Source organism: Schistocerca piceifrons, chromosome 9, assembly GCF_021461385.2.
Source record: "Schistocerca piceifrons isolate TAMUIC-IGC-003096 chromosome 9, iqSchPice1.1, whole genome shotgun sequence".
Lineage (NCBI taxonomy): Eukaryota > Metazoa > Arthropoda > Insecta > Orthoptera > Acrididae > Schistocerca > Schistocerca piceifrons.
In genome coordinates, this window is record NC_060146.1 from 61698875 (window position 1) to 61716492 (window position 17618).

Here is a 17618-nt window from a genome sequence, read left to right on the forward strand (position 1 = left end):
GCACTTTGAGAAGTGCAGGTAGAGAGCAGACAGATGAGAGCACAAGCAAGTGAGCATAAACCAGCCCTGAAGGCCCTGTATCAGAGCCTGACAAAGAAAAGTGAGCACCACCCACTCTGGAGGAGCACTCACAGACCTTGAGATGAATGAACTGGTGGCCAGACTAGTCCAGGGGAAGGAGCTCATATCTCTGCTGCAAGCAAAGCCATCCAGCTTTGGCAGCTCACGTCACTTGTGAAATGAGCGGCAGTGACAAAATGCCAAAAGAAGCATTAATGGTAAATATAAAGCCCGTGAAGCACAGTATCAGGATTAAAGTATGAATACAGCAACAGTCAATATTGTCAGGCTGTAGGCTGTGGCAGATCCCAGATGATGTCAGAATGTACAGAGCACAAGAGTTTTAACATCAGAGTCAGTAGACAAGCATGCTGAAACACAGCAGCTGGATGTGTTAAAACACATTCTGTAATTTTCGAAGACATTGGCTCTTCTAATGAGAGAGCAACTAAGTGACAAGGTCTGGTACCACAGGAGTGGGAGGAGAAGGAGGATAGGGAGGAGTACGAGCTCATCAGGATAGATTTTCTTATTCACAGCAGATATGGAGTCCAAACCATGACGAATTCATCAAGGCGGAAAGTGAAGAGTGAGAAAACACATGATAGAAGCAGCTACTAAAGGTCGCTTCTGTAAAATGGAACTAAAACAAATAACATATTTCCTTCACATAAATTGTGCAAAAGTATTTCTAATTAAAGACTTGACTGTAATGATGAGTCCACTAGAAGAAATTCAGTTCATCCACTCACAGTGTGGCCTCAGCAGCAAGGGATAGTGGTCGTGCGTGCGTGCGTGCGTGTGTGTGTGTGTGTGTGTGTGTGTGTGTGTGTGTGTGTGTGTGCGTGCGCGCGCGCTTTTTCTAATTCAGAAGAAGGCCATTTGGCTGAAAGTTTAAATATGTTGTGTCTGTGATACATCTCCTCCATATGATGAGTAGCAATCTACCTTTTTCATAATATTGTCAAATTTAATCTCTTATTTACTCATGTGGTTCACAAGCAGATCAGTAGATAAAAAAATTAACTCTTCAGTCAATTACAGATTGCACCTGATGATTCGAGAAATAGGACTTTGATGTAATCTAAATTTTGGCAGCTGCTCATTATTTATGTTCCTTTTCCTAGCACTAAATCCTTTAAATCAAAGTGTGAGATGTAATGCATCAAACCAAATGTCTTACATAGACATTTTCAATTTTATTCAAATAATTTCATGCAAGTTAGCTGCACTATTTTTCTAAAAATCAGATTCCACCCAAGGAGCAAAATTGTTCTCACAATATTCTTCAAAGTACACTTGTATTTTAAATTCATAATGACTCAATAAGGAATAAAGGCAATGACATAAAGATTGATGATGAAAATGCATTTTATAATAAATTTAGGCAAAAGTAGCAAAAGCCGGCTATTACATGCACAGCTGTATGGAGCAATTACACAAGAGTCTGGGCCAATACAGTCAGAAAAACAACAAGCACAGTCAGTCGAGGCTGTGTCAGCACACAGCTCTCTGCACTGCTTCTCACTCTCCTTGTGCTCATCGGATCAGTGGTGAGTGTTGGCTGCAGTGGAGATTTCGTGGCTTTCTCCTCTTCCTTGTTGACAAACTTTTGGTACGCGGCATCCAATTCGGCCTGATCAATGCTCTGCAGTAGAACAGAAAGCATTTTGCGAAGCTCGAAACACAGGCCGGCCACCATCTGCTCTGTGGCATTCAACTTCTTTGGCAGCACTGCCATGTCGTTGGCAGATTCTGAAGTGATGTAGAAGCCTGAAAGAGAGGCAACAGTGTTTGTTATTTCTGGTTAGTAGAACAAATGGAATGTGTTGGGGAGACATTTTGCAGCAATGATTATTGAGCATTTGTCAACCATGCTGTGGAGGAAAGGAACAATCTATCTCAAGGATTTCTTACCAACCTTGGGGCCAGCATGGCAGCACATTTCAAAGCAAGCACTGCCATCTGTGGTGGTCACACACTATTAAGAACTATATCCCACCTTTTATTATGTATAGAGGACCATCCCAAATTGTGGTAATTTTAGTATAATTAAATAAGTTGACAAATTATGAATTTTTATCAGGGTTTGCACAAAAGTATGAATTTTTTACTAAATTGATTGCACTGATCATGAATCTGAAGCCTCTTTCTCTGTAGCATGTCATGTTTTTGTACTGTCATCATCAAAATCTATGCCAAATAAAACCTAAAATCAATTACAGGAAGTTGGAGGCGAAATGGAACAATAAAGTAGTTAAAAATTAATGAGAGATATATGTATTAGAAGAAGCAAATGTGGTGATGTGGTCATTTTAAAAACAATGCAATTCCACATTTTTAGGAAAAATGAGTTCTTTAAGTCCACAACTTCTTTAAGGGTAGCTGCAATGCTCTGTATAGAAAAAAATATAATTTCCATCTGTGTACGTTTGTGTGTCTGTCTGGTAAGGTTGTGTTAGTTTTGAAAAACAATGTAACTCCTGGAGTTCTGTTGTTTCTAATCTTAACATGGCAGCATTGCTGATTCTGTTGGCAGTGCTGTGTGATCTGTTTATTCTAGTCATAAAATTTGTCAATGTGTCAATGTTGAGGAGCTGGTTGTCTTTTAGACAGAACAGGTCTTAGTTGTGTGTGTGTGTGTGGGGGGGGGGGGGGGGGGGGGTTGTCTTCAGTCCTGAGACTGGTTTGATGCAGCTCACCATGTTACTCTATCCTGTGCAAGCTTCTTCACCTCCCAGTACCTAATGCAACCTACATCCTTCTGAATCTGTTTAGTGTTTTCGTCTCTTGGTCTCCCTCTACGATTTTTACCCTCCACGCTGCCCTCCAGTACTAAATTGGTGATCCCTTGATGCCTCAGAATATGCCCTACCAACCAAACCCTTCTTCTAGTCAAGTTGTGCCACAAATTTCTCTTCTCTCCAATTCTGTTCAATACCTCCTCATTAGTTATGTGATCTACCCATCTAATCTTCAGCATTCTTCTGTAGACCACATTTTGGAAGCTTCTATTCTCTTCTTGTCTAAACTATTTATCATCCACATTTCACTTCCATGCATGGCTACACTCCATACAAATACTTCCAGAAACGACTTCCTGACACTTAAATCTATACTCGATGTTAATAAATTTCTCTTCTTCAGAAACGCATTCCTTGTCATTGCCAGTCTACATTTTATATCCTCTCTACTTCGACCATCATCAGTTATTTTGCTCCACAAATAGCAAAATTCATTTATTACTTTAAGCGTCTCATTTCCTAATCTGATTCCCGCAGCATCACCCGATTTGATTCGACTACGTTCCATTATTCTCATTTTGCTTTTTTTTATGTTCATCTTATATCCTCCTTTCAAGACACTGTCCATTCCATTCAACTGCTCTTCCAAGTCCTTTGCTGTCTCTGGCAGAATTACAATGTCATCAGCAAACCTCAAAGTATTTCTTCTCCAATTGTTCTTTTGTTTCCTTTACTGTTTGCTCAATATAGAGATTGAATAACATCAGGGATAGGCTACAACCCTATCTCACTCCCTTCACAACCATTGCTTCCCTTTCATGCCCCTCGACTCTTATAACTGCCATCTGGTTTCTGTACAAATTATAAATAGCCTTTCGTTCCCTGTATTTTGCCCCTGCCACCTTCAGAATTTGAAAGAGAGTATTCCAGTCAAAGGTCTTAGTTATCTTATGTGATTACAAGGTGCAGGTTGGTAGCAGTTTTATTTTAAAGTACTGTGATAATCGAAAACACCACAAAAAGAAATAGGGGAGTGAAGAATGAAGCTGAATACAGGGATGAGATAATTAAAAGAACACATATTCAAGGAAGTTAATACATAAACTATGCACGAAAAGCAATTCCAGAAAGAGAAACAGGTGAAGCATGTTTTGATAACGTTAATATATTTCATCAGTCATCTTTTTTAGATAGATTTAATAATTTCGAGAGCAAAGTCGGACAGGATACATACATAGAAGATCTCATCGCCAGTAACAATGTACAAATACCTTGTCCATCTAGAAATGTGTCATCTTTTAAGCATAGTCACATTTCTAAATACTTCATCATGCTAAATGATGAAAGTAAGGTGGTCTGCCAGCTTTCCATGGTCTTAACGGTGACAGTAGACACCATCATCTAAGAAAATTGTTCTTAACTGGTAGTCTCCAGTTGATTTAAGAGGAAAAAAACCCACAGAAAATTCAAAGCCTGCCAAAATTAAGATGCTCTTTCATCAACATATTGACTCTTTTCCAAGAAAACAGATTCCCTATTCCTCCAAGGTGAGACATTATCTTGGTGCAAAGTTAAATGTGAAAATCGTGTTTCAGACATTTAAGTAAAAAAAGTCCTAACAAAGACATTACATATCAGTGCTATGCTAAATACAGCAAATGCCATTTTCACCTCAGTTTTTGGAGGCCTCAGGTAGATATCTGCTGTACGTGAGAAGTTCTGGAACAGGAATCAAATTTCCCATTCCTTAACGACAAGGCAAAGAAGCTTGCTGAAGCAGAATGATCCACAAAAGAAGAGCTAAAACATTTTGTAATACTTGTCAAGCTTCAACAAATCTGAGCAAGGAAAGGGAGGATCTGGCTTTTATAGCATTTGACTACATACAGAATATTTCACAGCCTAAAATTCTGGTGCAGGAATTGTTTCATCTTCAGCAGTTAACCCTCAATGTTTTTGACATTCATAATGCAAAATCAAGGTTAGGTTAGGTTAGTGTTGTTAAGCATCCCGTCTCCACAATGAAGAGGCACTGTGAAGAGGCTTTTGTCATAGCAAAGTTGAATTTGTCTTCCAACAGAAATATGTGAGATAATAGTACAGTCAAGACTCCCTGGGAAGTTCATGGTTACTATGGTGAATGCTGAAGATGTGGTTAACCTAAGATGCAACGAACTAACCTTCAGATGCAAAGAACTTAAGATGCAATGAACTTGAAGGACTGATGGCATCCTCTACATAAAAAGATGGTAAATTCACGAGAAAGTTTTCAAGAAACAAGTGTACTGCATTCCCGATATCAACATTAAGGCATTTCAAATACTCATCTCAGCACCCAGAGACAGTAGTTGCATCACTATTCATCAACACAGCAGTGGAACATACTTTCATCTTGGGGATAATGGAAAGAAAACTGTGTGTACGTCACAAACAAGGACGTATGACATACAGCTGTCAATCACTGAAGCTAAACATGTTGACCTGAAGAAGATCTTGCAGTATATTCCTGAAGAATATCAGCCATTTTAGCTTGAAATTTTGGACAATCATTTATAATTTGAAGTTACTTTCAGTCTTTCAGTCTTTGCATTGCCGAGACATAACATTATAAGATTTTTTTGTTGCATAATTTACAAAAAAAAGTCAGATGCCTCAAATTAATGTTAGTTTTAAAGGCAATATATTACTAATGTCATACATTTGTGTAGGTTTGCTGTACAAATCAGTTTTTATGTGTTTTGTGGCTTTTGAAAGTAAAATTTTTATAAAGCTGATTACAATAGCATGTTTCAGTAATAAATTTTCACATGCATTTGAGTTAATTTCAGAAAAAATGTAACTCCAATCACTATGAACACTGTTTTGGCTGGTTCTATTTGGAGCCAGAGATTATATTTTATTCTAAATTACCCACCTATCTACACTCTTTGAAAAGGATGAAGCAACTTTTGATATGTATTGAAATTCCTTTTAAAAATAGTTTTATATGTTGCCTGAAAAATGTGCATTTATGGAGTTACAATGTTTCTAAACTGACCGATTCATGCGAGGTTGTATTCATGATTACACTGACAGTTACCACACTGGAGGCATTGGCTGGTAGAGCTATACATGCCAGCCACTACAGAAGGCAGATTTGGATGGAGAGTGACTGGTGTAGCAGGTGAACAAGTGGAAGTAATGATAAGTACCAGGCTTGCAAGTGTTGTAATGACAGAAGTATTATTTTGTGTTTCCAGAAGGCATGGTCATGTTTGTGGCAGCTGCAGTAATGTTTGGGGAGGCAGTCATTACATTACCGCTGGCCAGTGTGGCGTAGCGGTTCTAGGCGCTACAGTCTGGAACCGCGCAACCGCTACGGCCGCAGGTTTGAATCCTGCATCGGGCATGGATGCGTGTGATGTCCTTAGGTTAGTTAGGTTTAAGTAGTTCTAAGTTCTAGGGGATTGATGATCTCAGATATTAAGTCCCATAGTGCTCAGAGCCAAGCCAATACATTACCTTCTGAATTCCGTAGTATTCCATTGGCTGCTGTAACTCTCGGGCTGCTGGCACTGGTACGACTGATAATTCCAAACACAATCTTCAGCTCTTCCTCAATAGTCACATCAACAACTTTTGTCATATTATGTGGAACATTTTTCAGAACATAAGTGAAATTTACAAATGGTTCAAATCCCTTTGGCCTCAGGGGCTGCTCATTAGCTCTGGCTGTTGGTGGCTTTGTGGTGGTAGTTGCAAATGGGTTCATGCTTAAGTCCACCTTAAAATTAAATGGACCATCTTCGCCCCGCTTACTGACGAGAAGCTGCTGAGTCCTGTCCAAGCCGATAGGATCGATGCCTATATCGGTGGCCATCTCCACGTAGCGGAGGTGCCGCCTATCCAGAACTTTCTCGAGGAACCGTGCCCAGTGCCACACCACACTCTCCACGTCGTCACTGGTTTGGGCAGCCATAGCATACAAAAAGTAATACGTAGCAGTTAAACTGACTTCCTCGTCGGAGACGGGGAGCAAGTTTGCAAAGAAGCTCGACGGCTGCTCGGCGATGGCACGAGCCACGGACAGCACACGATTCAGATCTGCTCGCAGCGACGAGGTGGCGCCACTACACTTCATCGCATCTTTGCTGTGGAACCAGTGCTGCAGGGATTCTTTCTCGAGGTAATGTGGGGTGCTGCATCTGGGCTGTCCCGGCACTGCATCTTTTCGCAAACTGGCCCAGCTGGCCAGTGGCAGAAGATCGCAGTCACAGTGCCAAGGGTTGCCTTCCAGATTCAAACTGTAACAGGTGGAAGGAAATTAGAAAATTATTTTTGTATTCTATGGCTGAAAATGAGGGATTGACTTTAAGACTTCAAGTTGGCGAGATAGATGCATCCATCAATGACCAGCTACTCCTAAGTGGCTTCAATGGATATTTCTGTCCACAGCACTCTGTGGCTTGTAAGTAGTATGACTAATGAGTTTCACATTTGCCGGTGTTATCACACTATATGTTCATGCTTTCTAAACTAGATGGAACCCTTATCAGTAAAGATAATGTATTCTTGGTAATTTTTATCATTTTTAGGCTTCTGTCTTTCTGTCTTCTGGTTGTTAAGAATCCTGTTTCTCATGAAGGGGTGGATGTATCAAATTGAAATTTATGCCATATACTGAGGTCTATAGTCCTTGATGGTGTAAAACATTAAAGTTTTTGAGTAAATGCAATAAAAAGATATGGCCCCAATTTTGACACTTGCAAACTCACTCATCAAAATCTGTACGGTACTTCCCCATAGAATCATGAAATTTGCCAAGAAGCATTGTTTCAGAATAAAATCTCATGAAAAAATCCGAAAATTGTTAATTTGTAACTATACTATAAGAAAAAAAATATTTCTTTTTGTCATTTTTCATCTATTTGTCTGTCTACCAGTCTGTTAAGACCCCTTTTTCTCAAGAACAAGTTGGTACATCAAGTTCAAATTGAAGTCACATACCATATAGTCTCTTGGTGGTGTACAACATTTAAACTTCTAAGTCAATGCAATCAAAAGAATCAGGCATTTATGTCACATATTATGATGCTCGCAAACTCATTCAACAAAATGTAAGTGGTACTTCTACTTGACTTAGAATCGTGACATTTGGCAAGAATTTTCGCAGTAAAAGTAAAGGAAAAATCCAAAAATTGTAAATTTGTAATTATATCACACAAAAAAATATTTCTTTTTGCCTTTTTTCTTTTTTATCTGTTTGTCTGTTGAGACCCCTTATCCTCAGGAATGGGTAAGCACATCAAGTTCAAATTTTTGTCACTTACTGAGGTCCATGGCCCCTTCGCAGTGTAAAACATTTACCTTTCTAAGTGAACAATCAAAAGCTATGACTATGTATGTTACATATTTTGATACCCACAAATTCACTCATCAAAACCTTCAGGATAGCTCCTGTTGACCTAGACTCACAAAGTTTGAAAAGGAGCAAGGTTTCACAGCACAAGTAAAGCAAAAAAATTCAAAAATTGTTAAACTATATGACACAGAAATATTTTTTGCCATTTGACCTTACTGTGCATTCATCATATATCAAAAGCATAACAGAAGAATATTACAGCACGCAAACATAAAATGTAAGCTGTAGTCATATTTTAGTAAGTACATTAAATTTTGTCTCTCTACTTATGTAAACTGACGTCCGCTGCTCGCTTCTTTTTGTATGTCTGAGCTAGTCTCAGGAACTACTGTAGAGATTTTGCTACAGTCTTGGAATTCCCACGACCGGTATCTCGCCAGTATCAATATTGAAAGCAGGCAAATATCATCAATATTCTTTGCTCCTAGGATGGATGGCCGTCTATACACATAATTAAGTTTGTACCAAACCTTCAAGCATATGTTCTACTTGTACTTGGTCAACTTTTCACTGTTTATACTGACAAGAACACAAATCATTTAAGCTATTGCCCTGAAAAGAAAATAACTTCTTTAATTGTTTTGGTGCTTACTTATCACTTCTAGGAAAGGGCTATCACTTTTACCTCAAAAACTGGTACGCTAGTCCATTTTGGTTGACAAGCAAGCAACTATAAACGCCAGTGTTTTGGTGTAATGCAGCAAAACTGAAACGAAGAAGGAAAACCTGAAACAGGGTGAACAGTCCGTGGTGACATATAGTAAAAAGCACATGGTGTTGAAATGGAAGGACAACTGACACACCGTGATTGTCAGCATGTTCTGTCACAATGCATTTAAGGAAGTAAATTCAAAGAATGGCATCATGCAAAAGCATAGTGTTGTTATAGGTTAGAATAATAATATGGTGGATGTGGAGAGGATCGATTTCCAGTTGCAAAACTACCAAATGGCAGAAGCACGCTGAAAAAACATTATCAGAAGGTTTTTCATTATACTGGATATTTTCTGCTTCAATACAGATGTTCTGTACAAAAACACATAATGGCAAAAAAAAAAAAGCAGACAGGAACTCTTGATTAGATTTAAGAAAGATTGCCATATCCTCTCCACAATAAAGGTTGTCAAATGGATGCCCATCTTGAACACCAAAAGTAATCTGTCTTCCATCCAGTCATTTTCCAGAAATAGAGTGTGTAATTATGTCAAAATAAAATTTAATTTTGTTCTTTAATAGTCTGCACCCGGTAGCTGAATTGTCAGTGTGATGGATTGTCAATCCTCTGGGCCCAGGATCGCTTCCCGGCTGGGTCAGGGAATTTTCTTCACCCAGTTACTGCGTGTTGTGCTGTCCTCATCGTCATCCTATCATCCTCATTGACTGCAGGTCGCCAAAGTGGCGTCAAATTGAAAGACCGGCACCCAGCGAACGGTCTGCCCGACAGGGGGCCCTAGCCATACGATTAAGTACATACAATAAAAATACATCCCAGTCCACTTCATGTTTGGTCCATGAACTAAAATGAACAAAGAAATAATTGAATGATTGAGCCAGATGACTGGTGCGAGTCTGCCTATCAGTGCTTGGGGGAATTACCCATTAACGCAGAGGAGAGCTCACAAAATGTATACCCTAAATGGGTTAGTGCCAGACTGCAGATTAAATGCAGCAGCACGGTCAAACAAATGATGTAATAATTAAAAGACCAGACACGACTCATAAATAAAAAGGTTTATGTTTTCTAACTCTTTTAAACACTGTGTATTTTTTGAGACGTGTTCTTTCAAATATAAACGCTTAAAAGATATTGAACATACACTCATGTACAAAATAACAAACATCCTATGAAATACTAGAAAAAAAATGTTGCCTCTGGTTTTGGTCAGAGATCATGTAACAACGCAGAGGAACTGATGGTACAGAATATGAATCACAGCCAATAGTGACATGACCTGCAGGTCACTAAAGAATAATATAAAATTAATTATGGCCATTTTAAAACCCCCATTCCTTCTTAATTTCTAGAAGAGTGCAGTTGTCTTAACACAGTAATAGTCAGTAATAGAAATAATCACGTGTTAAAATATAATAAAGCATACTGTGTTCTTATTGCACTTCTTCCAGTTAAGAAAATATGTCAATTTAAAGAAGTGATCCTCTTCAATGAGATTTCAGGCTAATTATAGACATAATTTGTGGCGTATTAGACCTCTGGAACAGTAGTTATCAATGTTCATATTAAACACGACAAATGATGGACATTCTACATTATCAATTAATTCACAGATTATCTTTAATGGCAGTAATATTCAAATAATTAATTTACTGAGTAGCCATGTGCCAACAGTTCTTTCATCTCTAATACTTATCCCATATACCAAATTGGCTCACAGTAACAAGACCATTTGTTACAGGAATTTTTAAAAGTTTAATGTGATAACCAAGTTGCATCTATTTCTGTTTCTGTTTCATGCCCTTCCGAGCAGAGAGTGGGGAGGGGGTGGGGGTGGGGGTGGGGGAGGGGTGGAATGCTGTGGTACATTGAGTGATGGAGAAGTGATAGTGAATGGAGTAACAAAAACCCAAGTTAAAACATTTCCTGTATTATGTATTAATCTTCCTGCATCAGGTTTTGGGAGCTTAGACTAGCTCAAACTGTAGTTATCAATATTCTAGCCGGGAATAAAGTAATTTCAATTAGACAATTAAGAACACAATGTAATTTGTGAGTGAAAGCTGCTGCTAATGCAACACTAGGCAGAAACACAATTTGATTGTTTTTTTCTTGTTAAGTGATTGTGATGTAACTGTTACTGTTTCAGTAGTAATATTTGGAAAATATATTGCCTTATTAAATATCTTGACGTTACATTTAGTTTCATTTTAATATCTTTGAATAAATCCAGGTTAAGGTAAAAAAAAAGCCAGTCAGTTAATCATGGATAGTGATCACACAGCGATGTCGCATTGGAGTCCGTAGTACGAGAAACTGGTATAGAGGAATTTCAACCAATAAATTCAGTGGCTGAATTACTAAAATATGAGTTGATGTTTTCAGCTGTGATTGAAACAGCAAAAGACCAGAAGGCTATGGCTACACAAATGATGAAGATTTCAGAAGTCATGCAGAAGCAGAATGAGTTCATGTTTGATCTTACTGCACTTTCAGAAAGACAGGCTGATATGGGGAAAGAGTTAACGGCTGAGAGATCAGGACTGAAGAAAATGCATGAAGATATTCTGGAGGTGGTGCAGAAATTAACAGGAATTCTGCATTCCTCTAAAAGTCTAACCGCTTTTGAACAGGACTGACAATTTTGCAGAAGACCACCAACAAGTTTTGCACAAGCAGTTCGAAATGCAGGATAAACATTTTGTACAATACCTCACAGCCTGCGTATCCAAAAATGACACTCAAATTATACAACTGTTAAGTACCAGCGTACAAAGGCACAAGGAAAAATTTTCAATCAAAGTTATGGAGGAATGTAACTGTTCTGACGATCCTGTAGGAACCAAACTATGGAGCACAACAGAAAAATTAGGTCAGGATCTATCTGGAAGGAAATATGCAACAAGAAGTGCGCAGGCCAGGGAGTAATTTCATTTCTGAACCAGTGATAACGAAATTGCTACAAATATCAACTAGCAGCAAATACATCATTATGCAATACTACATACAATATAGGGGCCATAGCACTATAACCTGTGCTGCTGCTGGAACAAAATGTAATCTACCACAGGTACTTTCAAACTTTTCTGTGAGGAAAGAAATTTGTTCACCCTACAGTGTTCATTCACACATTTCACAGAGCCATGCAAAAATGCTTATTGGATGGTCAAAAAGAAAAAAAAAGGCTTCGTGAGTGAGCTTATACAAGGTGAAAGTCCAATGTGGGCCACAGAAGCTGCAGAATGTGTGATGAATTTAAGAAAGTATTTCTGGTGAAGTACTGGTCAGATGAGGTACATGAATAACATTGTAAAGAACTATTCAACCCAAAACCATTTCAAATATGGCAAGGGAGCTTGCTACTGAAGGCAGAACTTCTAGTATATACAGAGGAAAAATTAGTTACAGTCCCTAAAACAAATTTAGAAGATTTCTTAGCGATATTGATTTTGATAAATCTGATACAAGAAGACTGAAAAGCTGTGTTCAACAATGGCTGACTCAGCAGAAGTGATAATGAAAAAATTGTTTGAAGTCGTGATGATCTTACATGTCACAATAAAGGCTGAAATAATGTTCCGATGGACTGGCACAACGGAAATTCAAATTATGCGTGAAACCAAAATAATGTCTTTAACAGTAGGAGAAAGCAAAGAAGACATGAAAACCAGAAAAACCTGGGATATGCAAACATCACTAACCACAACCTGTGGTGCAACCACCATGGAGCAGACAAAGTGACTCAAACTGGCATATTTCAGCTAAAATACAAGAAGTGGAAAATGATAGGAACTGTCCGCCCATGTCACATCTGGTAAACTAAACTCAACCATGTTGCGCCTCCAAATGATGGTTAATAGATGGGGTATGAAAGAAAACCATCAGTTCAACTAAGTAGTTACAAGGACAGACATGACGCCATGGGCAAAATTTATTCCCAGGATGCAAAATGTGATAGCACAATATCATGCTACAGTCAGCAATTACCATGTATGCTAGGCATTATATTAACTACAGTAATGCTAGACATGGGTGTTGCCACAGATGTTACCTACATGGACTTATGTAAGGGAGGTCTGAATACTATTTAGACTAAGAAATGTAGCAATATTGTGCACATTATTACTAGTGAAATTTTTGGTAATGTGTTGTATACTGGGGATGGAGTTCCTCTGTGAAAAAGACACAATGATTAACTTTTCAGCTGGAATATGTCATTTGAATTTTGATGTCATAAAGGCAGAGGTAGAATTGCAAATAACTATTGAATCCGATGGTAAATATTCAAACAATAAGCAGAGGGATGGATTATGTAGAAAGACAACTAACTGAACTGTTTCTGTGGCCAATATCAAGGAAAAGATAATCCAAAAGGCAACAGAGTCTAGATACTTAACTGATCAACAATGCAATAGGTGTGTTGCTGAAATATCTAAAGCTGTTTCACGAAAGACACAGTTTAATCCAAGGGTTTAAGTGTCAGCTGTACATCACAATGCTGGATAACCATTGCCCTATACCCCAACCCATTCCATGAGTAATAAGCCTGTCATTATTACAGGAACCCAAAAGAGAGTATTACTTTGCTTTAATCTTAACTGTTAAATAAAAAGAATAAAAAAATGACAACTGCTGTATTTAAGAACATTCCAAATAGCCATTATACCCAAGCTGGAGCATTCTTACTGGTATATCCAGGAACCCATAAAATTAAGAGCCTTTCTCCACACCATATGAGCGCGCGCGCACACACACACACACACACACACACACACACACACAGAGAGAGAGAGAGAGAGAGAGAGAGAGAGAGAGAGAGAGAGAGAGAGAGAGAGACTAGATCTGTTCAAAAAATTCTGGAACTTTGTCCACAAAATTTTTCTGCACTTGCTTTTTACTTACTGTGCATGGTCTCCTTCAAGACACTATCTTCCACAACTGATATACTGGTCTCAATGCCATTTCCACATCCACAAGCAGTCTTGGTATGCCTCATGCTGAATAGCATGAAGCACCATCTGCGAATATTCTTTTATCTCATATATCGTTGCAAATCATCATCCCTTCAAGTGGGTTTTCAACTTTGGAAATAAACAAACGTCCATAGAGGCCAGGTCTGGAGAGTATGGAGGATGAGGCAGCACAGTGATTTCGTTTTTTGTGCAAAAGTCTCACACCAACAGGGATGAATGTGCATGTGTTATCATGATGCAAGAGCCATGAAATGTCTCACTGCATTTCAGGCCTACTCCTCCTCACATTTTGGCCTACTCCTCCTCACATTTTCTCACACACATCGCAACACATCCCAACATAGATTAACAGTTTGTCTCCTTGTCATGAATTCATAACGAACTAATCCTTCAAAGTCGTCAATAGACATTGAAGGGCGTCCTGAATGAGGGTCGTCTTTAACATCTTTAAACCATGTGAACCATTTGTAACCCCAAATATGGCTTAAGCACTCATCACTATAGGCTTCCAGCACCATTTGATGTGTCTATAAAGGTTTCCTCTAGTTTCATGCAAAATTTACTTCTGACGTGTTGCTCCTCTAACTCTACCGTCTTGAAATTTGCAAACTGTGCAACACAACATTCCACTTAATACAGCACTGAATAATAACTAGCTGACATATAAAAACTAAACTTCCAGCAGTTACACATTAAACACAGGCATGTACAGGGATGTCAAGTGCATTTTAGTCCAACACAACACTGGCATGAAATTACAAACGTTTCGGAATTTTTTAAACAGACCTCTTGTACGATACAAAAAATTATAACTAATGGATCCTAGAAGTATCGTGCATACACTGTATATGAAAGGATGAAAAATTATATTCTTATGGGAGTACGCACATTTCACTAGCACAGGGGTGCACATAGAGAAATGCACGTACTTTAAATAGTAGATAGTTATTGAAGTGTAGTATTAAATAATTATTTCCTGATGATTGAAATTTACCACTTAGATGTAGTTGGAGATGTTAAGTGCTATTTATGCTACTTCTCCACATTTTATATGAGGAGCAGTTAATTGGAGAAGTGAGGAAATGTTACAAAGAAGACGACAAGAATACAGAATAAAGGTACGCACATGGGCACAAGTAATACCCCAAGAAATGAACTCTGTGTAAATGTGAGCACCTATTAACAGAAAAAACACAACCCTTTTTTATTTTAATATAAAATGTAAAATTTTTAGTGATGCATTAAGTTTTGTGGACTGGCAAGACAGCCAATCCACTAGGACGGGAGGCCGAAGGGCACGCGTTTAAACTCACGCAGGCTGGCGTGAGGTCTGGAAAATGACAAGGAATTGAGACTAGCAAAAAAGGTACATAGCTTCTGAAATACTTAACTTTAATCCATAATTGGTGACCATCGGTCTGACGGTACATGCATCACAAGATAAACAGCAATTGATAATGGCGCCTTGCTAGGTCGTAGCAAATGACGTAGCTGAAGGCTATGCTAACTATCGTCTCGGCAAATGAGAGCGTATTTTGTCAGTGAACCATCGCTAGCAAAGTCGGCTGTACAACTGGGGCGAGTGCTAGGAAGTCTCTCTAGACCTGCCGTGTGGCGGCGCTCGGTCTGCAATCACTGACAGTGGCCGATTTAAAGGCTACCACCTAGCAAGTGTGGTGTCTGGCGGTGACACCACATTAAGTGTGCTAATTAATGTGCTAGGGGCAAAGGCTCTGCATATATATCTTTGTCTATAGGTTTTTATTTGAGAAAAGGTTTATGGTAATAGTTATAGAACTAAAGGAAAATAAATCACACTGAAGTGAAAAAGTCCTTATAAGATACAACACATACTGTTTTTGAGTGATTGTAAGTGCTCTAAAATACTTGGAGTTAAAATCAAAGTTTTGTTGTGGGTTTTGATAGAAGACTAAATTCATTTCTTTGCTAGTTCTTGCTGCTGAAAAATATTTCCTTGCTAAGCTTGGCACAGGTGAGTGAAGTGGAAAATGCATGAATACAACATGTCCATTTGGTGATGAGCCACTGGCTGTTTGCATAATGAACACTGGCTTTTCTAACCCACCCTAGAGCAGAGGTGCTTTCACAACCAACGGTTGCTCCGTCAGGAAAGAGGGAAGGAGAGGGAAAGACGAAAGGGGATGTGGGTTTTAAGGGAGAGGGTAAGGAGTCATTCCAATCCCGGGAGCGGAAAGCCTTACCTTAGGGGGAAAAAAGGCCAGGTATACACTCGCACACACACACATATCCATCCGCACATACACAGAGACAAGCAGACATTTGTAAGGCCAGATTTAACACACAAACAGATCTCCCATGCCATATCCCCGCACTTGCCTGATCCTCACATCCATCGCAAGAACCATGCACAAAGAAGCAACCCCTTGTCACAAAATACCACCCAGTACTGAAACAACTGAACCACATCCTTTGTCAGGGCTTTGACTATCATGTCCTGAAATGAGGGAGATCCCATCCAAGATAGTTCCATCCCCTCCCAAAGTGGTGCTCCGCTAGCCACCCAAACTCCACAACAACCTAGTCCATCCCTATGCCACTCTGACCCCCAATCCTCTGCCACACCCTTGTGGAAGACCCAGCTACAAGATCTGCCCTATCCATCCAGCCAGCACATCCTATTTACCCCATCAGAGGCTGAGGCACCTGTGGAAGCAGTCACATTATATACCAGCTTTGCTGCAACCACTGCACAGCATTTTACATTGGTATGACAACCAACAAGCTGTCAACCACAATGAGTGGCCACCGTCAAACTGTTGCCAAAAACAAGGAGGACCACCTGTGCCACAACATGCATCAGAGCACAACATGTGAGATTTCAATGGCTGCCTCACAACCTGTGCCATCTGGGTCCTCACCATCCCCACCAACCTTTCTGAGGTGCACAGATGGGAGCTACCCTTACAGGACATCCTTCACTCCTTTAGCCTCCCTAGCCTAAACCTAAGGTCGCTTGCTGACCCCCCATCCCCCACCAAATAGAGTGTGTGTGTGTGTGTGTGTGTGTGTGTGTGTTCAACCGTCTGCCACGTGTCCCCTCTACCTGCAGCCCTAGCTAGCCCACAGATGGCTCCCCACTCTCCCACGAGCCACTAGATGCTTCCCCCCAACCCCCTCCCTGTCTCCCACCACTCTTCATACTCACCCCACCCACACTGCACCCCCACCTCACACCAGTACACTCACCATGGGACAGGAAAGAGCTGGCAGTCAAACGAGCACAATGTATGGAGACAGGTGTGTGTGTGTGTTTGTTCCTCCTGCAGTTTGAGAAAGGGATTACATCCCAAAAGCTAGCAAAGTAAAGCTCAAAAAGTACACTTCTGGCTTATGTTTTTCTCCCCAGGAAGCTATAGTTATTTGTTTGTTTCGGATACTTATGTACAGTTGTTACATGTGATGCTGCCACATCTGATGAGCAGTGTTCCTAAAATCTTTGTTCTTTGCTGTCATCATGAAGGTTTTCCTTCTTTATGTCTCAAACCACATACCCTTGACCAGAACAATAGGATGCACACCGATCAGCCAAGAAATAAACAAGAATAATTTCCATTTGTTATTTGTACTGTAATTGAAATTCTGATGAAATCAGTTTGTACAACCCACCACCTGTCCACACATGAAAGTGACTGAAATAATGAAAAAGACAGTTTACCAAGATATTCAAAAGTAACAAAATAAAATTATATGAAAATATGAACACAATCTTTGAACAAAAAATCTTT

General features: G+C 39.4%; 1 protein-coding gene across 1 annotated transcript in view; it reads right to left on the reverse strand.

Moving 5' to 3' along the window:
• Positions 1–1413: 1413 nt before the first annotated feature.
• Positions 1414–17618, reverse strand: part of LOC124717185 — a 162297-nt gene continuing 146092 nt past the window's right edge. Inside the window, exons 7-8 of the mRNA XM_047243962.1 lie at positions 6306–7087; positions 1414–1833 (exon numbers count right to left, since the gene is read on the reverse strand). Of these exons, the coding sequence (XP_047099918.1) occupies positions 1496–1833; positions 6306–7087 (1120 nt within the window). The 3' untranslated portion in view covers positions 1414–1495. The remainder of the gene's footprint in view (positions 1834–6305; positions 7088–17618) is intronic.